The sequence below is a fragment of the Pagrus major genome, chromosome 20 (assembly GCF_040436345.1).
Source record: "Pagrus major chromosome 20, Pma_NU_1.0".
Lineage (NCBI taxonomy): Eukaryota > Metazoa > Chordata > Actinopteri > Spariformes > Sparidae > Pagrus > Pagrus major.
In genome coordinates this window covers 16,717,519-16,745,260 of record NC_133234.1, presented here as the reverse complement: position 1 = coordinate 16,745,260, position 27,742 = coordinate 16,717,519, and the positions used below count along the sequence as shown (strand labels likewise).

General features: G+C 40.1%; 1 protein-coding gene across 1 annotated transcript; it reads left to right on the top strand.

The window, feature by feature from the left end:
* On the top strand, positions 1-27,588 carry LOC141015800 (SH3 and cysteine-rich domain-containing protein 2-like). The gene is made up of 11 exons (XM_073489991.1): positions 1-429; positions 14,184-14,550; positions 14,824-14,918; positions 20,846-20,930; positions 21,094-21,206; positions 21,312-21,375; positions 22,744-22,799; positions 22,984-23,072; positions 24,127-24,178; positions 25,426-25,563; positions 25,796-27,588. The coding sequence occupies exons 1-11, from the start codon at positions 340-342 to the stop codon at positions 25,892-25,894; spliced, it is 1,248 nt and encodes a 415-aa protein (XP_073346092.1). The 5' UTR covers positions 1-339; the 3' UTR covers positions 25,895-27,588.
* Positions 27,589-27,742: the final 154 nt, after the last annotated feature.

Genomic DNA, 27,742 nt, shown 5'->3' with positions numbered 1-27,742 from the left:
TACCGGGAGACAGCCAGCCGCTACTGGATATTTCATTTCCTCCACCGAATATAACAATTTCCATCTCTTCTGCTCCGATTTAGAGACTTAAAACTGAAGACAAGACGCAGCTTTCCGACGGAATACCGTCTTCAAAAAAAAAGCAAATTCCCAGATGGAGGCTGGCGATGAAAGATGACTTGACAGTTAAAAACTAGCTCTACCTCTCCGGATAAAGACACCGTAGCGATGTTTAAACCTCTCTGTGCGTAGCTGTCACCCTCCCCTCCATTCCTCTGCCACCGTGGACTTATCAGTTTGTTTCAGTGTTGCTGTCGAAGGAGCATTTTCTGAGCCGAGATGACGGAAATCAGCGAGAAGGAGAATGAACCGCAAAACCGAGACCTCCACCGACCACAAGCTACCGTGCCCAGCCAGCCCGAATCAAAGGTAACGGCTCACCTGTGTAAAAATGGCGATTTTTAAACATAACCCCCCCAAAAAAAGGATAAGTGTTTTTTTGAAGTTGGAGAGCTTTGAAGGATTTAAACCACCTTTATTCCTGCTTTGGACTCGTTTCACCACCTGCTCTGTCTTTAAATTACTTAGGTTTTAAAGGGAATTTTGAATAAGTTGTCTGTCTTAGCTAACTAGCCAGCTAATTCGGGGGAGGCTGCACGTCTTGCATAACAGTAAGCCGCTTTAATTCGTGTAACTACCCTGACCTCAAAGTTAGAGGGCAGAGATTACATGAAGGTGCGTGTGTGTCTGCTTTCTGTGCATGTGTAGTGAGAGCACAAACTACAGGTGAAGAAAGATGCTTTGAGAGTGTGTTTTTGCAGGGTCTCAGACATCATAATATGTTGGCCATGCAGTGAATGTGGGAGGTACAGAGTCCAAGCTGAGGAGTTATGAGCCTGCACCTTTGGGGGGCCCTTGCATCATTTCTCTTGGAAAACCCAATGGGACCATCCCGTCCATGGACGATTAACCTGCTCTGCTCAAAAAATTGAGCTGCTGGTCCCTTACTATACATTTCTCCATGTCTCTATGTGTTATACAGTTTTTGTATGCTTTCTCTTGTTCCCAATTTTGCTGCAGGGGTAATTCGAGTAAACATACTATAAACAGAGTCTCACATCAATAGTGCATCTTGCAGTCAGTATCTCAGATCACGAGACGTCCATGCAATGTGCTCCAACCACTTGGAATAATCTGCACAAGATTTTCAAATTGATTAATCTGAAATTGGTAGAATTCAGGACTATTGTAAAGTCTTTGGTAAATGGTTCCCTTGTAATTATCACTGTTCTTACTCTACTTGTAGCCTTGTTTTAATATTCTTACCTGTTCTTCTTAATTTTGTTCCTTCTGTTGTTTGATTTTATGTTTTTACCTCCACCGAGGTTTTGTGTATTCACCTGTGTCTATGTTGGTTGGTTGGTTGGTTGTCAGCAGGATAACACAAAAACTACTGAATAGATTTCTATGAAACTTGGATTGAAGGGGGGTCTTGGCCCAGAATAGACCGCATTAACTTTTGGTTAATGGGTGTTGTAGGTCTGTCGTGACATCATGATATTCACGATAAGCTTGATATCAAAAAATGAATATCGGGTTAATAATGCACATATGGTAATATTGTGTTAAGATGTTAGCTATTGTGCATCTTTTGTTTATTAATTCATCTGGTTGTCTTTTCACTAGGCAGTGTCGTTCTCTCCACCTCCCTACACTCCTGTGTAGGAGTAATTTGTAATTTGTTTGCCAAAAAAGAGACAAAACACACAGTAAAGAAAGTTAAAGATGAATTTGATTGCTAGCATTTTTGTTTAGGTGTCTGATATCTATGAGTGAGTACAGTTTGATGCTGAGCCTAGATCTGGTGAGCTTAAACTATGGTTAAGCAGTTACGGGTGGTTTAAAGTGATACAGGGCTATTTGAGTTTGATAAAGGATTAGGCTTGATTGAATTAAAGGGGACTGTTCGGCCTTGGCGGAGGGATGAGCTCTATTGAGTGCCATTCTCGTTTTGTTTATGCTGTAGGGGTCGACCGATGTGGTATTCACAGTGCCGATGCCGATATCGATAATTAGTAATCAAGGAGAACAATGCACATTCACAGTAAAAATAAAATCATCGTGTCAAAACTTAGAATAACCAGTGATGGAATGTAACTAACTACAGTTTACTCAAGAACTGTACTTAAGTGTAATTTTGAGGTACTTATTTGAGTATTTCCCTTTTCTACTACTTTATACTCCACTACATTTATTTGATAACTTTAATTAATAATTATTTTTGCAGAGGTGTGATGTGTGTCTGCCAGGCCAATAATCAATCTATCCATATTATGCTGCCATCTTGGCCCTTCAAAAGCGGTTTGACCCTAAATGGAACTTAAATATCGGTTAAATATGGGTTTAAATGAGGGTTTAAAACTAGATTTTGACCCTCTTTAAGAAGGTGCCTCAAGCAGAGATACAATGATTAAGCACTTCATTGTGTAGTGGATCAAAAGAAATTTAGTTGCCTTCTATTTTGATAATCCATAAATCGTTCGAGCAAGAATGTCAAACATTTGCTGGTTCCAGCTTTATAAATGTGAGGATTTGCTGTTTTTCTTTCTCTTTACTATCATAAATGAAGAGTCTTTCGGTTTTGTATTCTTGCTTAAACAAAAAAAGCAATTTGAAGACGTCACTTTGGGATCTGGGAAGTTGTGGCGAGCCTTTTCCACAATATGACATTTTATAGAGTATAAGATTAATTGATTAATTGTGAAAATAGAAACGGCAGCCATAGCCTCAAATTTAGCAGGATAAGCATGACAAAAAAGCGGTTGCCTTCTTTGTTGGCAATCCAGAGGTGTATAAAAACCTCAGTCTAATCTTGTATTTTTCTAAAAATAGACTCTCTCCTTTTGCTGATGGATCTTTCTTGACAAAAAGTGGAGCTGAACTTCAAAGTGAGACTGTTCTCAGTAAATTCTCTGTTACTGACTTGACCTAAATCTCCTGCATCGCATTTATCTTTTAACATTTTCAAATGAGCTTCAAGAGCAGCCTTAATTGCAGCAGCAATGAGAGCAGCAAATTACATTAAGGCTGGGTTTTTGTTGGCCTTCGCCACAGGGAGCTGGAACAAGCCTTGCAGGACGGGCCTCTTGTTGTTTCTATTTGACTACAGACAACACAATAGATGGTGGGCGTTGAGGTGCTGCGTGAATTTATGAGCCAATCAGCTAGCAGATGTTTGCTGTGTCTTGCTAGGGGCTGGGTCATAATTCACACAAACGGCCGTCCAGACAAAACAGAACTGGGAGGAAACAATCCTCCAAGCTGCGTCAGCCGTGGAGCTCTGTGTTTGCCAAGCCCCTGCTGGCAGCCACGGCCGCTCACATCCCGCAGAAGAAGAATGGAGAGGAAAGAGGAAGGAGAGATTAAATGTGTGTTACAACTGGGGTCTGTTTTGGAGTTGTCTGCTCGAGGGTTTCTCTTGAGCTTCACATGTTTCTTTCTGTCACTCTCAATCTTCTCACTTGTCTCCTTCCTCTGTTCCTTCCATAACAATTTCCACCTTTTGCTTTCCCTTTTGCTTCCATGCCTTTCTCAGTTCCTCTTCCCGCCTGTCTCTCTGCAGTCTTTTCTCGTCTCCTCATCCAGCTCTCTCCTTCTGTCTCCTTCATCTCTCACTCTCCGTTCCCTCTCCGTCTCCACTGTCCCTCGGCTCTCAGAGTATTTATTACAGTGCTAAATGGCCATACCAGCTTTCTAGAGTGCTGCTAATAGTGGCTGTGACAGACAATGAATAGTTATTCCACCTCCTCCACCTACGGGCAAGGTGATAGCTCCAAAAATATTATTATTCCTCTCTAATCACTTGAAGGACACACCATTCAAGTGTTGTGCATTTATAGTGAAGTACGTTCAAGTGGATAGCAAGAAAAGCTTGGAGTTTGAAAAAACATAGCATTGGTTAAAGGAATAGTTATAGATTTTCGGAAGAAAGTGCATTTGCTTTCTTGCTGAGAGTTAGATGAGACGATCAATACCACTCTCATGTCTGTATAGTGTCACAGTATGCCTATGTGGATCTCTAAAGCTCACTTATCATCACGCAGTATCTCATTTGTTTAATCTATACAAAATCTTTGTTAAAACGTTTCTTGGGGGTTATGTGCAAGAATTTTACTTGACCAGGAGCAGCTGCCAGTCAACCAGGACAGATCCAGCGCATAACCATCGTTAAACAGCAAATTGTTGTGTTTACACTGTGTCAGTTATTAAGATGTAGGAGTGGTTCACTGTAGCAGGTGGATTTTGTTGTCTTTAGACCAAGCTGTTTCCAACTGTTTCCAGTCTTTATGCTAAGCTAAGCTAACCAGCTGTCGACTGTAGCTTCGTACTTACCAATCAAGTATGAGTGGACTTTGGTTGCATGCAGGTAAACAGGTAACATCATATTGTCTGACGCTGATTTAGGCTCTGTGCAAGCGCCAATGTTTTGGTGCTGTGGGTGTAGCCAGTGGATATCCAGGCCAAAATTCCCTCTTCAATGAGTAGGTCATTTTGGCTAATCTCTATAGACAGATATCTGCATGTTACTGCAGTTCCCATGAAACATTTAGTGGAGTGCTTCAGCATATTTACATGTTTCTGGTAAAAACAGGCAGCTAGGGACGGAATTCTTGCAGATAGTATTATTATATTGATGTTCACAGTTGCCAGTAGTGCTGAATGTGTGTTACACCCCCCCACCATGGAGCTTGGGGTCCGAAGACTGGCCAGACTGGCAGGTCCCAGTGAACTCAGTCAGACAGAGAATTCAGTACCAAGGTGATTTTCTCGCCAAGCTTGGCTTGTGGCAACCGGGACTGGGGATAAATCATCAACATTTATTTCATTTATTTACTAACATGAGACTAGTGTTGATCTTCTTAGTAACTTCTTGACAATAAAGTGAATAGGCCTATTCCCCAAAATGTTGAACTATTCCTTTAAACTCTACATAGTTTATTAGTGGAGGAAATGAGAGGTGTGCAGAGAATCAGCCGCTACATAAAGTTTAATATTCACAAAAGACAGTGGGTGTAAATGCTGATAATGCAAGGTGGTGCTGTACCCCGGTCCGCAGGGCCTCCACACGGCCCATCGCTTTCTCAGCCAACACAAAGACATTTTTATGAGGTAAAATGATGGGAACGGCTTCTCTCCCACTTTGCCCTTCACGCTCACTTTCTCAGAGTTCTCTGACTTCCTTATCAGCCCTTTTTCTCCCCTCTTCATCTAATTAATTTCTTGCTCTCCTCTTAGAGTATGTATTTCCTCTCTCTTTTCTATTGACTGCTGGCCATTGATATGAAACCCAAAACCTTGTCTGTTTCCACCTGCACTTCACCTCTCCTCATCTTTCCCACTTTCTGTCTCTTCTCTTCCAGTCCTCCCTCCTTTCCTACATTGTCTTCTTCTTCTTCTTCTTCCACAGCTCTGAGTAGCTGGCCGGTGATGGTTTTCTTGAGTGCTTGAGAGAATAAGGGTGATTTAAGAACAGGTTAGCCAGCCAGAGGTCTTGTCAGGAACAAGAGAAACTGAGAGAAAGTATGAGGTAAAAAACAGGAGAAAGGAGATAATAGGCAGCGAAGAAGAAAAGACAAGGCAAATGAAACTGAACAAACAAGAAGACATTCTTTTTTGATTAATACCTCTCTATTCCACTCCTCTTTTATCTTTAGTTTTTATGCTTAAAATTACTCTTCATAAAAATGCAAACATGAAAATAGTCAAATTCCAATTTGTTAGTTTTACACTCCATGAAACAAATCGTTTAACGCAAATGTGTAGTCATAAATTGGAAAAAGATATTATTCTATTTAATTAGTTTTGGACAAGTTTTGGCAGTGGTGACATTTAATCTTCTCTTTAACGTTCACCCTTGAATTCCTGTCTCACAAGGCAACTGAACCTCTTTAATTAGAAAATGCACCTGCAGAGCTTTTCTGATGTGTACCAGCATGCGTCTGTACCTTCATTTGATTATTCTGCGTGGATGACATTTCTGAACAAAGCGTATTCTGCCTCCTTGTGTTTGTTTCTTTCATATCACTTTTAGCAGGAGGATACATAAATTACCAGCCTAACTTCTAACAGACAGACCATTATATGTTTGTGTTTCCTGCCAAAATGATTGACTTGTCCTGCTGACCTTTGATACAAACTATATTAAGAACAGAAAACGGATACACAAAGACACAATGAGAGAAACCGGAGGAGATGATATTCGTATGGATAGAAAACACAAAAAGAATAGGACGTCACCATTGTTTCATCCAACTTTTTCGTACTTCATAGTGTCCCCGTTGTGCTCATGTATACCATGTTGACCGAGCACTGTTGTGATTAACGATGAAGTCATTGAGTTACTGTCCTTGATTGAGTTCTGAAATGCTGCTGATCCAGCAGAGTACCATGTGCAGTGTCAGGGTTAGAGCGGAGTCACTTGGGAATAAATATGGACTTAATTTAGTCCTTTGTTTAGTACTGACCTTAGGTTGCTGCTATAGAGACAGTTAACTACTGAGGTTATTTTGTCTCTGAGGGGCAAAGCTGTTGATGTAATGGAGTGGAAAAAATAAAGTTTTATAATACATAGTTCTGATCTTCAGCTCTGAATGTCAGACTCACCTTGAGAAAACATGAAATAAGTACAAGGCGAAAAGTTAAAAGTTTAAGAGTGGGGTCATCCCCTGCATAGAAGAATTTGTTCCTCTACGTTTGTTCCACATTTATCTAGAATAGAAAGATTTCTGAACATACTGAAAAATCAATAAAGACAGTTTTATTGAGAATACAAATAGAATTATCTTGCTAAGCACCCTGCACATCTAATTGTTTCTACTCTTTCATTTGAATTGACTCACTAAGACTGAAGTCGTTCAGTTTATTGTGGGACTACGCAACAAAAACTTGCAGCAAAAGTAACTCACTTAGAGTACTGACTCATTTAAATGTACATTAAAGCAACATTATAACCCTTACAGCTACAGATCGCATTTCACTACCCCTGGCATAAATACGGACATCTGTACACATGCATTTGATATGATTACCACATTACTTATGATACAAAATTAGCGAGTTGACAACTTTGCTAACACAGCCAAACATCGAGCAAGCACAACAAAACAAGACATAGCAAGCCAGCTAATAATTCTTGTCCAGCTCAGCATCTTTGCCGCCTTTTGTTTGGCAAAGCTCTCCCAAACAACTAAATGCCAGTCCAAGATTTAGTCTTGTCCAGCCTCTTGCGCAGCGAGTCTCTCTCTTATCTTTTTAGCTTCCTCCTTCAACATCCTATTCGATCTCTTTGCCTCATGATGTTCGTAAAGGCTGCTGAGCCAATTTAATCTCGATGTGTGTGTTGAATGTAAGATAAAGTAGCCCTCGTGAGTAATAAAGGGTAACAAACTTGTTATGAGCACCCCAATGAGTGTTGTTCTTTCGCCATTGTGTGAAAGTAAAAGGGCAGTTGTAGAGTCACGTAATGCTAACTGCAAAAGCTCCTTGTGCAGTTAAGCCTTTTAAATAGCTGGATTTGGAAATGCAAGCTTCTTTTTCTGCACACTCAGGCAGGCAGCTTGTGAGCTGCCGAAGTCTTTGCGAGCAAGAAGAGGCTCATGGATCACGAAGAAACAGTTCCTCAAACAACAGCCAAATATTCAAGAGCCACACAGAGCTGTGAACGTGACAATGAGGGGGGATATGAGAATGATTTATCTTGATTCACAGGTTTTCTTTCACCTGAGATATTTACATAAAGTGTAATTGGTGACAGAGACACCTCTGGTTCACTTCAGGTTCCCTTTTCCTTCTGGAAAGTCCTGAAAATAAAAACTTTATTTTAGCTTTTCCTCCAATCTCTATCTGTCGAGTTTTAAAGTTGTGTAATTTGGTAAGGAATACAGTGTAAAACATTTGATGAACCTCCCAGGCAGCTTGAAACAGTTAGACAAAGATCATGTCATTAGACCTGAATAATATAACAACTTCACATCTCATCTTTTGGATGGTTTGGATGGATTCTTCAGGTTGCTTATTAAAATCCCCTTTAATAGAGAAATACTGTACTCTAAATTAGTTTGGCACTTTCATCGCAAGTTTTTAATTTGTTCCAAGCCCTTAGACCAGTGATGCAGCTTGTGCAGTGAGGCATTACAACTTTGCAAAAAAGGTCGTTTCAGTAAGTGCACTTTTACCCAACAAGGTCCAACTGGAGCAGTGCCTAATGAGGTCATCTTTAATTCAACACTCAGGTCACTGCAAGAAAATTTCCAGTGTGTTCACTCTTACTTTGAATATCATCAGCAGCTAGAGATGTCCTGGGAAAAACACTGCAGTGGGCAAAAGTTGGCAGACACTGGGGAGGTGAGTTGCTCACTGTTCTGCATTAAAAAAATAAATAATTGTTGTTCCACCTTTTAAACACACAAATGTACATGTTCGAAATAAAGATTTCAATCAATAAATCAAGCTGCCAGAGCCAGAATGACATTTTGAAGACATGTTACGTGTGCAACCCACTACTGGGAGTTTTAAAAAGCAGCTAGCAGCAGTTAGCAGCTAATTCAAGGAAAAGCAACTAATTCTGTTCTCGTACAGTTCTGATCGCAAGGACATGTTGCCTCTACATCCATCTAAATTATGTTTGCATCATGTTGTGCCACAGAATGTGTACAGAATGTGCACAGCTACTGTAGCAAAAGTGCAACAGTCATCATTGTTATTGTTTATAAAGCAAAAACCACCAGCATGCTATCTAAAACCATACACTGGGGCAGCATTATGTCAGCGATGTTTGGTTAAATGTAAAAAAACAAAATTGATGAAATGACAGGGTATTTTTCTATGGCATTATTGCAGGAGTTTTGGTGTTTTCATTGCATGAGTAACTCTCTGACAACTAGTTTATGACTTTGTGAATCTTATTTCCTTGTTACTGGGCTATCACTTTTTAAAGTACCTCTTCCTATTGATTATGGTTTTCCATCTTTTTTTCTGATTTGTCATCACTGTCATCAAATTTTTGTTGAGTGCTGTTTTTTTTGTTTTTACAGTTTTTAGCTCACTGCATAGCTGTACACCCACACGCATATTGTGAGCTGAAGTCTATGTCATTACATTGAGTACATCGTGTTCAGTTTAAGAAAGTTTAATCCTCTTTCCCGAAGCTTACACATTACTGCATCTGCAATTGTACTGTAGTGGCAGCAGGAAGACTTTTCGCTTTTCACTGGCATATTGTGTGAACCCCTCCCACTTCTTAATCATTAATATATCCATGCATTCCTCACAACAGCCTATTTATAGAAGCCTTCACCAAACATGTCTGCGCTGTGCTCATTTTTAAACGGTCAAAGAACAAGGCTGAGACGTCAGCTCTGTCTCCACTGTACCGTTTGCCTGTCAGAGGTGTGATAGAGAAAGGCCCTGGTGCATTGTTGGGCTTTCAAAGACGACGGGGGTTGATGCTTGTGGTGTGTATTTTCAGTCTGTCTCTTCTCTCACTGTGCTCCTTCTCCTATTTCTTCCATCTGTTTTACCTATTATTTTTCTTATCTCACTCTCTTTCACTGCCCTCAGACTTTCTTTTTATTCTTTGCTTCATCTTCTTCCTCAAACTACAGTCTGTTCTGGTACACTACGCTACTTGCACTGTGATGAGCTAATTGCTGTCAGTGGTTCAGAGTGTGATGGGTCCCCAGTTCTGTGATCCATAAATAGACTTTTCAAAACCTTACAGAGAGACACAAGAGTGCCATGGAGAAACATAGAGATTTGCATTCATTAGAACTGTGCTTTTGATTTCTGTTCTGTTTTCTGTGGAGGATGTTATGGGATATAAGAAGGCGCAGTGAAGCTGGTTAATATTGTTCATGTCTGTGAACATACTCCATGTCTCCAACCAGCAACTATACTAACACACATTGTGAGATTATAACATAATTATAAGAGTAACCATAAATGTTAGGAGATAATGATAGTGGTGTGTGTGCAGCGTGATGCCCTGCAGCTCATAAATTCGATAAACTCAGGCAGCTGCAGTCATTTCTTTGTTGTATTAGTACTTGTAATGTGCACTGACAGTAGATTAGATATGATTAACTGGATTCAAGTGTTTCTCTCTACTAATTTGTGTTAATATGTAAATAACTCTGGTTTTATTATAAGCTCTATTGGCTTCGCCACACTGAAATTTGTTTATACTGGTTTAGCGAATCAGAGCAAGTGCACCCTCATGAAACTGCTTGTATATTTAACTGTTATACAATCTACAGTGCACGATTACAGAGCCTTTTAGAGGAGAAAACATTTGTATACTAGAGTTGACCTTGGTCCTGAATGTCAGGTACGCTGTTGTACATGGCCTAAAGTATGTGGACACGCGAACATTGGAACTATTTTTGTGATTATTGAACAATTAAAGGGGCTCTATGTCACAATTTGTAGCAATTTACATGCATTCATCACTTTTTCATTGGTCATACTGTATGTGAGTGCATTGTAACATGACTTGAAAAATGAGACCTACCCGTCTCTCTCACTTGCCTACGCAAGCCTGTGGACGATTTGTTTAAGTTGTTTAATGCTGCTGGACTGTGGATTTCGTTGTGAAGTACTCGGGCTGGATTTTGTGCCTCCTCTCAGTGTCTCTCTCCGCTCGGCTAAAGAGAGCAATAGTAACTAGATGAGAAATGGAGTCATACAACATAAACTAAAGACCAACTTCCAGCACAAGAGAGATTTCCACACAGCCCCTTTAATCACAAAACCAATAGCATTAACAACACCTACACCTCAGGGAAGGCTTTTCTCAAGATTTTGGAGGAAGGCAGATAGACAGAATCAGTTAGACGTCACTTTGTGCTTGAGGACATTTTCATTTAAATGAGGAAAAGGCCACACAGTTGGAAGCACATATTTGTCTAAAATGTCATTATCCCGTGGTGCAAATTAGAGCCCACGTGTATATTGATCAGTCAGTATTATCCGTCAATATCGACCTATCACAGATATATTGGCAACAGTGTTAATGTTGTCCTCTATGCAGTGATATAAAAACATTTTTGCAGAACGTAATGCAGGAAAGATGCTTGTAGTCATTTATAATTTAAGATAACATCTGCACAAAAAATTGTTTATGTATACATTCTGTATACACAGTTTATATAGAATATCAGTGGATATATCTATATCTGAATTTTTTACTCCCTAATACCAGTATCAGCATTGGCCCCAAAAATTCAGTATCAGTCAGGCTCTAGCACAAATATTTCCCTGAAATGGATGTTAGGGGTCGAACCAAAACCCATTCAGTAGTCACTAAAACTAGAAAAGTGCTATAAAATTACAGTCCTTTTATCATTTACCATTAATTGTGCTTGAGCTTGGCCTAATAATGAACTGTGGAAGTGCCCAGAGCAGTTGCCAAGCTACAAAAACTACATTGCATCTTCTTTCATTTTGAGAACAGTCATAAAACACTTGCACTACCTCTTTGACTGTGCTGCTTAAGCTTAAACTTTGTAGGATAAGACAAATGGGATTATGTAGATACAGAATCTGCTGAATAATAGATCCACTGAGGGATGGCGCAAAAGCACCCAACTGAAGTTTTATTCATTCAACAATTATTTATTGCGTTCATCAATGCATGTATGGGGAGGATATAGATTCTTTATGGAAGTTGGAGTGAATAGATACTCAAGTACTGGCTCGTGTTGATAAGAAAGTCCAATTTTTATGATTATTCAATCCTTAAAAGGAAAAAAAAATGTTATCCCTTTATCTTCTGTTTCTTTAATCTTTGTAAAAGCTCAGGGAGGCTTATTAAACTATCGATTATCATTTATGTGTTGCCTAGATTGTTTCTAAAAGAAATTGTTCTTTTTTTCCCCTCAAACTGGAGTAAAGACCGGCCTTCACCACAGAGAAGATTAACAAAGTCAGACAAGTTAAAAATCTAATAGAGAGGAACATCCATTACTGAATGGCCCACCGGTCCAGCCAAGAAAAGGCCATTAAGGAAAGCTTGGACTCAGCTCCCTGTAGGAAAACATTTACGAGAGGCACTCACTAATGAGTCAACAGAGAGGACGCTTTTCATCACTCAAACTAATTGGCATCTGTGAATCTGTAGCTTAAAGGAGAAAAAGAGGAACCTGCTCAATGCTATTGATCAAATTTTCTGCACAGGAGCGAGATGGCCGATGTGGTGGCTTTCAAAGCTCAAAGGTGCAATAGACATGATGAGGATGCTAAAATACATAAAACTGTGATAAAACATACATAACAGAAGAAAAATGTCTGACTTCTGCTACATCACTACAAGCAGCAACATATTAACACCACAAAATAAACACAATGCAACAAAACAATGCCCTCAAACCATTTGCTAACATAGACCGCTAATGAGCTCTGTGTAAATTGAGGCGGTGCTCTTCATTCTGAAGGACCTATTACATCCTTGCCCTCATTCTCCAGGCCATTCTCTTGATGTATGAGTCCACAGCAGTTATTATTATCCATATATTGGATCCTATTGCTCCTAAATCCCTGTAATTGTTTGTCATTATCAGTTCCCCTTCATTGTTGCCAAAAGCACTGGATGGCAAGTGTGCAGGAAATGGAGGCAGGCAGAGTCAAAGATAAACACACTGTTTGACGCGCATCACTGACTGCATCAGATGCGAAGGTGCAGGCCGCTCAATAAAACTAATCAAACGTGAATTTTAAGGGGTATTGACTCGAGTGGATCCGCAAGGGATGGCAAATTTGTGATGTTAGGAAAGAGGGGAAAAGGCTGAAGATGGAGGATCAGAAGCCAGCCTGGCAGGGCAAGGACAGTCAGAGGGTAGAGCTGTTTAACAGACTGATTGTTCAAACAGTGCACATCCCCCAGAGCTGGACACTTCTATTGTTTCTGCTTTAACATTTCACTCATTGCTGTGTAAATTGTCCAAATTAAAAGAAAGGGTGTGGCCTGAATCACTTTAGCTTTTTTTTAAATCCTTAATATTTTCTATAACATTATATACCCATCACTAAAATGTTAACAATCATAGTTACATAGTTACATTAAGACCTTGCCAATATGCCCTATCAGGACCACGTGAGTTTGGTTTAATCAGGTTTAATTGGCAGCAGCCTGAAAACGCAAGCAAACAATCCCACACGACTACAGACCTCTGAGAGCACAGTCAAAAACAAACATAGTATATGGGAAAACACAGATGTAAAATAACAAAAACTGTTATAACTTTGGTAGAAAATGTGTTTATGTAGCATCCAATCTCTCACAATGAGTAGCTGATTGATTGGCCTTTTAGCGGAGCTTTTCATACGCACTTGCTAGAGAACTTGAGAACCTAAGGTCATCCTCAGTGTTTAACAAATATTAACAAAATAATTGATGACGAAACGCGTTAAGAATTGCATTGATTGCATAGACAATGGACATCCTCATTAACAGGGACAACAACAGCTTGATTGTACTGAAAGTTTGAAAAAGTCAGTGCACTGCATTTTGCATACAAACCACAGAGACATTTATTGGTTTAACTTTATACCCAAGTTGACCACATTCCAGTACAACAAGTCAGAAGAATGAGTTCTGGTCAGGTTAGCCATTGTTAGTCATTGTTAGCCATTGTTAGCAATACCAATTGATGACAAGGCATTCCGCTGTATTTTGCACATACAAACACTGAAGCAACATGTCCACAGATAGATGTTTGACAGTACTGTGTGTAAGACTGATTAAATAAGACACAAATAAGACAGAAGTGCTAATAAACAGTATATTCTATGACTTTAGCAGCCATCTTGGATTTTGAGAATGGCGTTGATGAGGTGTTTCTGACTTTCTGAGTCAGAAATCCGACTTCTTGAGGTATTCCAGTTGAAATTCCAAATCGGAACTTGGAAATTCCAACTTCCCAGTTCAAATAGATAGATAAGATTGGTTTATATGTTGGAATATTGGCACACCTTCCTAGCTGGCTACTTTTCCCACTGGCTGGCTGCTTCATATCTTTTGTGGAGAACCCTTCCTCAACACTTCCTCTGAACTTTGTGTTGTTTGCTCTTACTTGTTTGGAGCTACTTGTAATTTGACGAACATCCTCTCTTTTGTTTTTGTCTTTCAGTTGCAGCGGTTGAAACGCTCCCTGTCCTTCAAATCAGTCATGCGCAGCAAGAGTGTGGACAACTTTTTCCAGCGCAGCAACGGCGAAACCCGCCCTCCCTCAGCCCTCATCACCACACCTCCACCCCCACCATCTCCTCCCCCCTTCTCTGAATCCCCCCTGGCCTATGAGCGCTCTCCCTCCCAATCCCCGACTGACAGTCCCAACCCTTCATTGTCGTCACACTCACCCTCTGTCAGTCCCAAGCTGTCCGGGACCTCCAAAATCCAGCCAAAGTCTCAGGCCCAGCCGGTCAAGACCCACTGTTTCCAGGAGCACGTCTTCCGTAGGCCTACCAGCTGCCAGCGATGCAAACACATGATTCAAGGTAGGTCAGCCGTGCTAGTTACTTCAAAATATTACACTAATGGAAAATATGCAGCCATGTTGAGAAACAAAGAATGGAAAGCAGTTACAAATCCTTGAGAATGTGACATGTGAATACAATTAAACAAAAAATGCCTTATGCTTCCTGCTCCCATCACCTTTACCACTCATGATATTGCCATTCTAGGTGGCCTTAACCAGTTGCTGACAAAAGAAAACATTTCAGCTCTTTAGCCCAAGAGAGGTAAAAATGAACTGTTTGATGTCTATGCAGGAAACTCCAAGCAGGGCCTGCGTTGTAAAGCCTGTAAACTGGCAGCCCACCTCTGGTGCTCATCGGAGCTCTCCCAGCAGCCCTGTAACGGCAAGGTAAGAACACCTCAAACTATCATTAAATTTCACTACCACGCACAATGCACCTTTATGAAGCTAACAGTCACTCCTTACTGCCCACATAAAATATATAGCAACACAAAGTTTCTCTACAAGTGTCTTGCACTTGTCTGGCAGATATTTGACCCCCATAGATATGTGGTCATCTGGTGTTAACAGAGGTGTGAAACTCTCTGAAGCTCTTCCAAAATCTTGCAAAAGTAGCTGCATTTGCCAACTGGTCAATGAAGGAGCGTTTGGATGATTATTTTATCATTATTAGTCCATTCATCATCATGATTTATCTCAAACGCATCATGTTTACTTCACTAATGATTAATCTTTCAGTTTTTTTGTCATGTTTTGTTATTTTAGATTCACTGTAATTTATTATTTTGATAATCGTTTAATTATTTCATTCATTTTTCAAGCAAAAATGTGATCGATGAGTCCAGGAAAAATAAAGAGCGACAGTGACGTCACCAGCGCCTTTCTGAAACAAATGATCGGTAGTTGTAGCCCTACATAAAATGCTGGTCAGGGTAGCTTTGTATTAATTAATAATACTAAATTAAAGGTTCCTGTGTTGGTTTACTCATTTGCTGTATTTATCTCACAGTATCCCAGCTTACCATGTGCAGACATGTTTCTTACATAGTTAATTTCATGTTTGTATTCTGTGTATTTGTTTGTAAAACTTACTGGAAATGAATGAGTTCTCTGTAGGCCAGAGACTGACCCAGAATGCATTGTGTCAGCAGAATTAAACAGCATCTGGATGCTGTAATTGTCTCTCTGTCAGTTGGCATAGCATTTAGTCCTGGTAATATGCTTAGCCTCAAAGCCCCCGTCTTGTTTAAAGAGGATAAAGCCCTTTTCAAACCAAAAGAGACAAAAAGGTAGAGGTTATACATGAATTGTGGATTGATCAGGGCTGTGCAATGTCGGCTAAGACACTGGGAAAAATGTGAAAGGGTTGCAGTGGGATAAAATTATCTCCCAGTTATAAAAGCCATGAGAGGAACAGTAGCAGAGCAGGATGACACTGATAAAGTTTCAGTGGCCAGGTCCCAACATTTCTTCACTCAGCCTTTTTGTCCTTTCTCTCCACATGTGCCGCTCTTCTCTCATAACGCCCTCCTCTCTTCCTCTCGCTTGTCTGGATGCTACATTTCCTTCCTGCCTTTTCAACTGTGTTGGAAAATCAATATCTCCCTGTACCAGCTGGTCTGGCTAATTCAGTGTGAAATTCAGTGTTTTTGAGGCGCACACAATCCCTCGAGGATATGACACGGCAGGCTCTCGCCAAGCCCTCGGCAGTGTCCTTTTCGATCACTGCACACTCATCAAAGCAAGGATTAGGCATTTTACTGAAACTGGATGGAGTTTGAGGCTACTTCTTATACATCTACATAACGTAAGGTCTGCGATTTGCTGACTGTCAACCAAAATGCGTCATCCAAAGCTTTTGTGTGCAGATAGACTGCTTGTGAAGTGCAGGTGTAAGGTCAGGTGAAACAAATTTAGAGCATATTTTTGGCAACAATTGTCCTGTTGTTGATGAAGAAGAAATGTTTAAACTATTTAGCCAGTTTAGTTTGAGTAAATTAAGTCTTTTTGGAGTAGAAATGCGGGTCAAACACTGCTGGGATGATTTGAGGGCAGACAGAGCAATGATGTAGTTGCTGCAGGGAGAAGAGAGCAGCGTGTGTTAGCAGCAGGAGGAGGAGCAGGAGACCTCTGTGTAACTTATCATTAATTTATCAGTGTTGTGTAGAGTTCACATATCCACAGTGATGGAAGGTAACCAAGTATACTTAAGTACACTTTTCAGGTATTTCTATTTTATGTTACTTCATACTTTTTCAGAAGGATGTATTGCAGTTTAAACTCTACTTCAGTTATGTGTGGGGCTAGGTGAGCGCAGATGTGAATGGTTTTTAAGCTGTCTGGGGAGAGAACTCAGTACTACTTTGCAGGTGGCTGAGAAGTAGTGTCGTAGGCCACCTCCTCTGTTCTTCTTCTGACTTCAACATGTTTAAATAGAAACAGTGAGTGACAGTTCTCATAATTTTTTAGAAGACTTCTACAACTCCATAATTAAAGGGCTTTTTTTGAGTAAAATGTTGAATGCAGGAGTTTTACTGTATATTTTCTTGGAACCTTATTGTTAATTTAACTTGAGTAAAGTGTTTCTTGCACCACTCATCTTTCATAACAAACAGTAACTAGAGACCCTCTTGTGATGGGATCACACCAGCTGCGACACTTCTGCCCCTACTTCTGACCCCCTTGCTCGGACCACATCCATCTTTAAACTCGGCTGTCATGGTGACAAAATCTGTCCACAGAAACAGAGACAGACATATAAACACCTGGCAAAATACACAAAACCACTTCTGTGTTAGATCCCACTACAAGAGGTGTCCCCAGGACCACATTTTGCCATGATAACACACACACAAGGTGGAAACATTACCAGCCGACACTAGCCTAATGTAATGTATGTATGTAAAGTAGTGTAATTAAGAATAAAGAAGGGATATCGATGACTGCAGCTTCTCTGGCTCGCTCTCAGTCCATTTGCTGAGTGCACCCACATGTGACCAAACGATTTAAAACATCTCCAGAATCAAGCAGCTTTAAATTGCTTTGGAATCATGACAACATTTTGCTAATCAATGTTAATTGAACTTAAAGATGTATTACAGTCTGATTAAAGAAATAGGCCTGCTGATCACTGCACAAAGTAATTGCTTCTGCAGGAAAGCTTTACACACACACACACACCCATCCTCATCTGAATTTGTGTGTCTCCTCTGTCAGTGGTCAGAGCTCAATCCTAATTTCTGTCCATCTCAACTGAGCAAAGTGTGAAATTTCAGCCTGTCTGCTCTCTTAAACCTCAACAAGTCCAACACTGTCTAGTCATGCTCCACAGTCACCATCACTGATATGTTGATATGTGATTGTAGGTGTTTGGCTGTTGCATGTGAAAGCAAAGATTTAAGCTTTCCAGTGCTGAGGAAATCATTTATCTACCTTCAAATCTGAGCACATCATTTTGCACGCCTTCAGAGCAGATGAGGACAATTGTCACCCATTAATTAGCATAATATGACAGTAAGTGAAGCGTTTGCCAAGTTTATTTACAGAGAGCTCTTTCATTTTGTTTGTGTTGCGTGTTTCCTGTGAAGTGCTTTGTGACAGATTCAAACACAAATAATGAAAACAATACTCAGAAAAAAAAGCATCAAAAACTCAGAGACACTTTGCCAGAGCTGTACTCTCTACTGTGTCTTTACTAGGAGTGTCACGTATCCCCAAATCCACAATTCCACTTTTGCATTTACTCCATTTTACGACAACAGTTTGACTTTATTGGCTTTTTGCAGGGGAGGGTTTGGCAAGAACAAACAATATTCACCAAAATAAAAAATCCAGAGCTGAAAGTAAAAGTACCACCCTTCAGGGATTCAACAATAAACAAGAAAATATTAAATTTAGCTTGTTACAAAGGACAGTTACAATCTGTCCAGAACAAATTGATAAAGGATCTCTGGCAAAGTTCTCAGCTCTGTTCAGTTCACTTCACCCCCCACTGATGGAGCCTAGACACTGGTGATTGGCTGGAGATCTGGATGTGATGAGGTGGACTCTCACCTGACAACAGCATAGAGGAGAACAAGTTAAGAGTTTGACAGCAACAACATGATCGGCTGATTTAACTAAATGTGTTTTTTTTAACTGAAAGAGTAAACGCCCATATCCAGCTAGGATTAGAGTTAGATATGTTGGTGTTTTATTATATTTGCATAATTTGTTAAAAATAGATGAAGCTTTTGTGAAATCACCATGTTCAGTTGTGTGTCAGCACAGAGTTTCATGCAGTTATTTCAGTCTAGAGGTGAAGTTTGTGTTCTGTGAGCGAGGAGATAAAGAAGAGACTCTGGGCAAATTCTTGTCTGTCAGTCCTGAGAGCCGCCATCACACTCCCGCACAACCTTAAAGCGATGTTTCACTTTTGGATGACTTCTGTGCTTTTCAGAAGGTCCACGCTCACAGGATCTGTCAAATCTCATGGCAGTCATTTTGATTTATTTCCTCCATATAACTAAAAATATTTCTTTACTTTGACTTTCACACACTTTCAGACACAAGCATATAAAATGTGTCCAGGCTTCCACCAGTGTAAAATTATATCCATAAATCACTGAAAGGCAGTGGGTTAAGTTATCCACGTTTTTTCTCCATGCATCAGGACACAGTGATTAAAAAATGCTGCACACTGAATTCTACACAGCACGGCAGAAACACAAGACATTTTTCTGATTTCATGTTATTTTCAGCATAAATAATTTACTGTAAACCAGATGAAAAGAGATACAGAGATTAAAAAGCTGTTATTCTATCTTTATAAACTCTTTCTATTTAGAGAGCGCAGGACAGATTCATCACAGCCTCTGTCAAAAACAGGACTTTGTAATTTAATCCGATGAGTCATGTACTAAACATACTCTTCTTGCTAAATAAAGAATTGGATAACAAAGTTGTACGGTAGCAGATCTGTGCTGGTTGATCCACATTTTGACAGAGGCACACATTTGTAATGCCTCGATACGCAGACCATGTGGGTGAATTAGCTTGAGAACAGATAAGAAATAAGTTTAGTCATGCTCCATTAAACGTACAGCAGTGTCCGGGGGCATTTCTTCAGAAAGTCCCTGTTAAAACTAATAGTGAGTGTATTACTGCCACCAACAGTCAGCTATAACAATTAGTGCAATGATGCATCGTAGATCATCTCAGCTGATGTAACCTACATAAGTCAAGATAGAAAAGTATGTCTGTTCATTTAGCCTCTTATCATTACTCATCATTTCTTTTCTTCTTCCGCCTACAGTCCATTAACTGAAAGGCTCGGATGAAAAACGAAAATGCAGCTTGACATAAAATCAATCAAAATGTTTTTAGATGTCACTCACAAGCAGACCTGTGACCCAAGTCATTTGGTCCAAGTCTCAAGCAAGTCCCAAGTCATTTTTCTTGGGCAAGTCAAGTCACAGGTTGTGCCAAGTCAAGTCGAGTCCTTAATAATTGATTATTGATTATTGATATTCAGTAAAATAAACATAATCAAACCAATCAAAAAAAACAAATAACTTTAGAAAAAAAATCTTTATTAATTTGTTCTTAATCCCCCTAAAATTCCCTCCCCTTCACTGTTAAACAGAGAAATACTGACTGCCAGACTAAAGACCTAAACTGAAAACATTGAATAAACACAAACAAGCCATTCGAGTCATCAAGTCTTTAACTTCCAAGTTGATTCTCAAGTCATTTATTTTCTGTCAAGTCAAGTTATAAGTCATCAAAACAGGGACTCTGCCCACAAAAGAAACTGCTCTCATATGAAACTTTTTAGTGATTTACTTTAAATACTTTTAAGGTCAGGAATTTAGAGAAGGAGAGTGGGCTTTAGTGTTTGCCTTCAGTAAATGTCCTGGTTTCACAGCCTGTTTCAAACTGCACAGTGTATGTGCAGTTTGTATACATAGGTTTAATGTGTTTGTGTCTTTTATATTGCTGTTTTTTGTCTTCAGACATAAAATAATAACGAGTAACATACTGCAGGTGCCTTCACATTTTCCCCCAAGTCTTTCTGTTATGCAAAAATTCTGCATCAAAGTCATTCATAGGAGGTTTGAGCTGAGCTGAAATACTGAAAGAACACACACATCCTCAGATACTCAGCTTTCATCTCACATACTGTGCTGTTCCCACCTTTCCCAGATAAAACCACACAGGTATTGTCTTACACCGATATATTAGATCTGCCCTTTAATCATTTTTTCCTCCTCAAGTAACGTTTGTCCTTCTCCTCTCCTCCCTCTCCTTTCCCCTTGTCTCTGCGGGTCTGTCAGAGAGGAGCTTTCAAGAGGAACTTCAGCTCTCCTCTGATAACCACTGATGCATTGGGTGTGGTCACAGAGGCTCCTGCTGCCCAGGGTGAGTGATGGAACCAAACAACTGTAATCTCAGGATGACTAATCACCGTGTCTGTGGCCTTCGATCCTTGATGCCTGTCAGGCCACTGCGTGTGTTTGTCAGTATAGTGTCAGCTATAAAACTGCACGTGTTGCTTTGTTCCATCTTGTCTGGCCCTGTGTAGAGGCAGATAATGGCATTGTTGACCCTGTGTATGAGGCACTGCGCTATGGGACGTCGCTGGCTCAGATGAGTCGCTCCAGCTTTGGCAGTATCTCAGAGTCACCATGTCATGAGGTAAAAAAACACACATAAAATACACAGACATATACATTCATGTTGGCATTAATCATACCAAGAATATTGTTGACGTTGCTGGCTACAACTCTTTCTGTGTTATAGGCGGAAAAACAGCCAGACAAACTAGAAAACCAGCCAATAGCTGAAGAGGAACACATCCCAGGAAGTAAGTAGAACCAATTTCCTTTAAATTTTTAACAGACAATTGGTTGTTTGGCAGTTTTTAAGATAAATACAAAATAGCTCTAACATTAGATCCACATTTTGACAAATACTCTTGTTTGATCTCTTTCTCAGAGGTAAATAAGATGATAGATACATCTCTAATTTTGATATAAAAGCAGTTGGTTAGCCTAGCTTAGTCCAAAGATTACAAAATCCACCTACCAACGCCTCTAAAGCTCACTATAATGAACACATATCTCATCTGTATAATTCATACAAAAACTGAAGTATTAAAATGACATGTTTAGGCACATAACCACTGTGCCTAAACTAAACAACCAATTAAACAAATGAGGCATGCTAAATGGAGGGGCTGAAATGGGGATTTTGTGACTTAAGTACATCGCCAAGCTAGCTGTTTCTTCCTGTTTCCAGTCTTTGTTCTGAAAACAGACCTTCAGCAAAAAAGTCAATAAGCATATTTCCCAAAGTATTCTTGTGAATATGCAAGTTGAGGTGACAGTTTGTCTACTTCTCCCTTATCTACCTACCTTATCTGTGATTATTTCCTCTAACAACTCAAACAAATTACTTATTTAGTTCTTCCTGTCAAAAACATGTGAGTTGAGAAAGAAATTACAAAACAAAGCTGTTAAAGGAGGGTGTTGGACTTTACACACTACCAGTGACAGATCCAGTGACTATTCTGGTGTAACAAGGAAGCTGGTGGTTTGTAGAGTATTTGTATCTCTTCCTTTTCTAAAGGTTCATTTCCTCTTTTTATTCAATATCAAAGCAAATGGAGTAATCTGGAAAGAAGTCTTTGTTCTTTGACTGTAAGGGTCTGGTACAAAAGTTTGCTGTTACCGTTGTTTCCTTTTAAAGGATTTTTTTTTAACATTTCAATGCTGAGAGGAAACAACGTGAGAATATTTTACATATTCATTTCATTTCTAAGGTAGATGAAGTACAAATGTTGAGATTCTTTCCACAATGTGACGTGTTTGTGACAAAGGAAATTGCGATGAAAATGTCAGAACGATAAAGAACTACATTAAAATAAGATCCAGTACACTGTAGAGGTGATGTGTGTGTGTTTGTGTGTTCTCTTCACAGTTCTGTAACCTCTCTGTCTTTAGTCCCAGGAGAAGGGATCATCTGTTTGTACCGCTGCCACTTTACAGTCAATGACCTTGTGCCTCAGCCTTCCGTCTGTTTGCCGCAAAGTGACAAGAACTCTCCATGTGTCCCTCCTTTTTTTGTCTTTCTCTTTCACCCACGCTCTTCCCCTCTTCCTCTTCACACATATTGTCTTTCTGTCTCTTTTCCTTCTCCTTCTCTTCTTGTCTTTATGTGTCTGTCTCTCCAGTGCTCACCCCTCCTGAAAGCGAGAAGGCTGATTCAGAAGACAGGGTCAGCCTGAAGGTGTGTAGTCAGCAGTTCCTCTCTTCTTTCAGCTCATTTTTCTTGGTGAAAATACACGCTGTCAACCCCCTTCAAACTCTCCATCCTTTTCTGACTGCCCATGAGGAACATGCAGATAATAACCTTCCTCTCTGTCTCTTTCTCTTCTTTCTCTTTCTATCTTTGGATACTCCTTTTTTATCAGACACCGAAGAGAGTAGAGGTTCACTCCATCCACACCTATGTGGCTCTGTACAAGTTTCTGCCTCAGGAGAAGAACGACTTGGAACTACAGTCAGTCCAGTTTCTTTGTATACTGTACTGTGTGTTTGTAAGAGAGTAATCAGATAAAAGAGGAGAAAGTGTGTACCTGGCCAAAATTGACAAACATTCCTGCACCATCTGCCTCCTCAGCGGGTTGATCGTAGGGGGATGTAGGGTTTGGATTGGGAGGGTGAGCACACTGGGAAGGACAAATCTGCATTGAGTGTGTGACGTAAATAAAAAAAAAAAGGTGCATGTTTAGTGCTGTAGGTGCATGAAACTGTTGAGTGTGGTATGACACCCACCAGTAATCTGTTGGATGCATCTGTGCAAGAAGAAAACATGAGGCGTTTCTTCACATGGACAGAGCAATCACACAGAAAAAAACTCATTTCATAAGTGACATTAACAGTACTATACACGAAAATGATGAAAAGAAGGTAGTCAGCAACATCAAGCAGGCAGTGATGCCTCACCAATGCAGCCTACTCATCTGACGTGTATATGAGACTTAAATTGAAAACATCCTGATATAAAACCTGTCAAAATAAAAAAAATGTCTCACTTGTAACAAATTTAGTAAAGTTTGATATATGTTTAAGACATCTGCTTTTGTTCAGATCAAAGTTGAGCTGGCCTTAACTTTCAACGGCGAAATGGCAACAAAAAAGTTCATAGTGTGAACATGAGTAGCTGAGAAGATTGTTACAACTCTCACACTCAGCAGCTAGAACCAGCAGCTAGTTAGTCTAAATTAGAATAAAGACTGTTAGCTTGGCTCCAGCTTGAAACTCACTGGATATACACCACTTGTGATTTCCATTATGTATGTGTTTGTACAGAATAAACAAGCGAGACTCACAGCCGGGCTAGCTGTTTCCCCCTGCTACCAGTCTTTTATGCTAAGCTAATTGGACACTGGCAGCATACAGCCATCTATCTCTGCAAGAAAGCAAATAAGCACATTTCCTGAAATGTCAAACAATTGAGCCATGCATGTTAGATGGTGTAATTTGTGAATCATGATAAATGCTTCAAGTGTTATGTGCAAGTCTTCTCATCGAGCACTTTGTTTTAACTCCAGGCCTGGTGACAGAATTCAAGTCACTGATGACTCAAATGAGGACTGGTGGAAGGTGAGCTATGAACAAAATCTTTCGAGTCAAATGAACTGCTGTCAGGCTTTCCAAAATTACCACGTTTCTCTCTGCACTTTTCTGTATTCCTAAATAGCCCATGCTGAGGTGAATACAATATTATAACTACAAATCTCCAGATTTATTTGAATAGATGCGTCAACAACACACAGATAGATCCGTGAAGTTCTTCCTTTTTAAAGCAGAGCTATTTGCAGACACCAAGATTAAAGAGCTGGTGGATGCGCTTGAAGGACAGCAGGTGTGGGTGTTCGCAGAGCTAGTTAGCATGAAGAGGAAAAGAGGAAGAAGACAGATTGCAGAGTGCGTTTAATGAGGCAGCTGAAGATCTTAACCTTCACCTGTCGAAGGACAGACAGGTCTTCACGTAAACGAAACACCAGGGAAAAGCACCAATAATACGGCAGCAGGGTAACCATGTTTGTACAGCTTATATTCCAAGTGGAAATGGGAACGTATTTAAGTAGCTGTAAGTGGTTTATTTAAATACTCAGAGTTTCCTGGAGGTTTTCTTTGCTGTAGCCTAAAATGAGTGTGGTACAGTATTTATGTCAGAATACAAAGAATAGATGTAAAATGGTACAATTATACAAAACACTTTGTTGTTGTATTGAGAGTAATTTCCACCCATGCAAATCACACTCCATCATAGAAAACTGACAATTAACCTCCCCTTTCCTGCCATTGCTAAATGTCAACATTTGGACATCGTGAGCAAAATGGCTAAGTGGGCACCCATGGGCTTTGTTCGCCTGTGTGCCAGAGTCTCTGAAGAGAAGAGCTGCGGATTAGAGCTCCACAAATGCAGATGCTTTTTGGTCTCGTACTGATGTTGCTAATTAGGGCACAAAACATTCTTTTTGTTCCAATTTTTCTGCTAATTGTGATGGTTTATTGAAATTCCAATGTGTTACTGTGATATAAATGTGATGCATATTTAGGCAACAGGTCGGGTAAACAAAAATAATAACACAAAGAATCTAATTATGTATGTTTAGTCAAGGACTGTCAAGGACTGTAGTGTGTTTGGTTGGCTGTTTGTGTTAAAACTTAAGCCGACAGATGATTAAAATGCAGTCAGTGTCACAGATTTCTGTACTACAAGCAATTAATAACCATTGTTTTCCACCCTAGCCACCTCAGAACAGGACAGAAATATCTATTTATATCTGTCGATGACTAACAGACTAACTGTGTGCGTGTCCCTGTTCGGGCGTGTTTACCAGGGGAAAAGCAGAGACAAGGTGGGATTGTTCCCGGCCAACTTTGTACAGCGGGTCCGTCCTGGTGAGCGGGTGTGGAAGGTCACTGCTGGTTTCCACGGCAACCGAGACAAAGGCCAGATGACTGTGAAAGAGGCCCAGGTGAACACACACATAAAGTACACATAATTTTTCTCTCTCTCTCTCACACGCACACACACACTGGATAAATATATGTAAATTCATGCAGAAAACTGCTGAGATTACAAAGGACAGCATGTTATGGTTTTCCAGTGCAGCTCACTATTTTTTTGCCCTAGTCCACAAACTCTCTCACATTACTGAATGTCACTCGCTCCTCCTCCCGCTCCTCCCTCCCTCCCTCCCACTGCAGATCTGTGTAGGGAAGAACGAGGAGATTGACGATTTCCTCCGACTGAGCAGCGGCAAGAAGCGAGGCTTGGTCCCCGTGACTTGCGTGCTGGAAATATGATGACGGAGCACTTCTCCTTGACCTCTCAGTTTGATAAAGACGTTCGCTATGATGGAGGAATACTCAGGAGTGTTTACCCAACACCTCACCCCGCCTCCACCCTTCCAAAAAGCGGCAGCGAATTAGCAGCTTGAGTGGACGACGAGCCACTTCTCCAGAGTTCTTTAGAGCTACTTTTCTTGTAGCACAGCTTAACTTTTGTGTGGTTTTTATACACACAAAAACAGAAATGTAGCATCACGTTGACGAGGAAAAGTGTGCAGGAAGTCTGGCTACCTCACTAGCCATTTCCACTGGGAGAGGACTACATTACTATGATGTCAAGGCGTGTCAAAGCCTTAGGGACATTGTGAGTCTTCATGTCATCATTTGTGTAAGAGAAAACAAGACAAAAGAGATTGTGAATGATTGTAGCTGTTTACTGTAGTGGCTTGTGCAAACACTTTTTTCAAGGGTGACGATCTAAGTTTTTTATGTGTGCGGACTGCAGCTCACTATGTTGCACGTCTGCTGTTGTAATATGGATTCATGATGTGCATATGTGTCACAAAATGATTCAGGTATTACATTGTGTTTATGTAAAAAAAATTTAAAAGTCTCTGCTACATTTTGGTCAAATGAAAGTCATAACACACAAACACACACACACACACACACACTGGGGTTTGTGTTTTGCAGACTGCTCTCCAGTGATTAGATTACGGCACATTCGTGCTCTTCACAGCTCTGATGTGACAAATGCTTTGCGTGCACCTCGGGGAGCTTCTTACTCAGTACGCCCTTCAATCACACCCTCTTTGCACACACCAGATTTTTATAGTCGAAATCAAACCACTAGAATCTGCTTCCTGTCATTATATTCTCAGCGTTGTTTATCTGTATGTAACGTCCTGTAATATTCGCCGTCATATCTGGTTGTGGACAACATGAGGATGTCTTGATGTACTTTTTCTTGCATGGAGGAGCAGAGAAAAGAAATAACTGTATTCCAGGAGGATGGATGAAAAACCAAACTGAGTGTTATTTGTCAAAAAGGTGGTGGTGGTGAAATTTCTAAGTCTCAGAGCGTCTTGTTCCAAATGAATTTTTAATGAGTGGCTAATGTTTCTCCCAGCACACTTTTAAGTAACTCTGAGGGACTGTTATGGTTTCTGTTATTTAAGGCAAAATCACCATACATCATTTGATATTTTGCTCTGTCATTATAAACCACAAGGCAGTGACTTAACTGCCTTTGTTGCGGCAATAACTGTAAATAAAAACATGACAGTATTTGTAAATAGCCTTATAAAGATACTGTATATATTGGCTCTGAATCCAGGAGCCAACTAAGGGCATTAACTTCACACTTAAAAATTACAGCAGATTATTATTTATCGTCCCACTTACCAATATATGCATCCCTTGCTCTATAAACATCTAGCCCTGTCAGCACAAATCTTTTCAAATACTATGCACAACAGTTCTAGTCACTCACTTTATTTTGTACTCCAGCGTAGCCACAGTGTATAAATGTGCTTTTGCAAAGATTTGAATTTAAACTCCAGCTTTTACAAAGAGTCCATCTTGGATCAGTCTGCACCATGCTTATCCTAAACATTACCCTTCACTGACTAGAACCAAGATTGGCTCAGGATCAGTATTATATCCAGGTGAAATCCCTTTGGTCACCTCAATGCACACGACCAGGCTAGTTCTTTGCATGGCTAGCTGCCCTTTGATCCTCACATCTCTCAATAAAGTCAGATGAACTGTCAAACTGTGTGCTCTTTTATTTGAGAAAAGATATTTGGATCCTCAGCCTGCCAAGGTATTATCAATAAAGGCAGTACTGTATACTGCAGCTTT

Bases quoted from the DNA above. Each gene is read 5' to 3' on its own strand.
- LOC141015800 (XM_073489991.1), top strand. From the start codon at position 340: ATGACGGAAATCAGCGAGAAGGAGAATGAACCGCAAAACCGAGACCTC. The intron at 21,376-22,743 runs GTAAGTAGAACC...CTGTCTCTCCAG, and splicing joins AGAGGAACACATCCCAGGAA to TGCTCACCCCTCCTGAAAGC. The intron at 23,073-24,126 runs GTCAGTCCAGTT...TTTTAACTCCAG, and splicing joins AAGAACGACTTGGAACTACA to GCCTGGTGACAGAATTCAAG.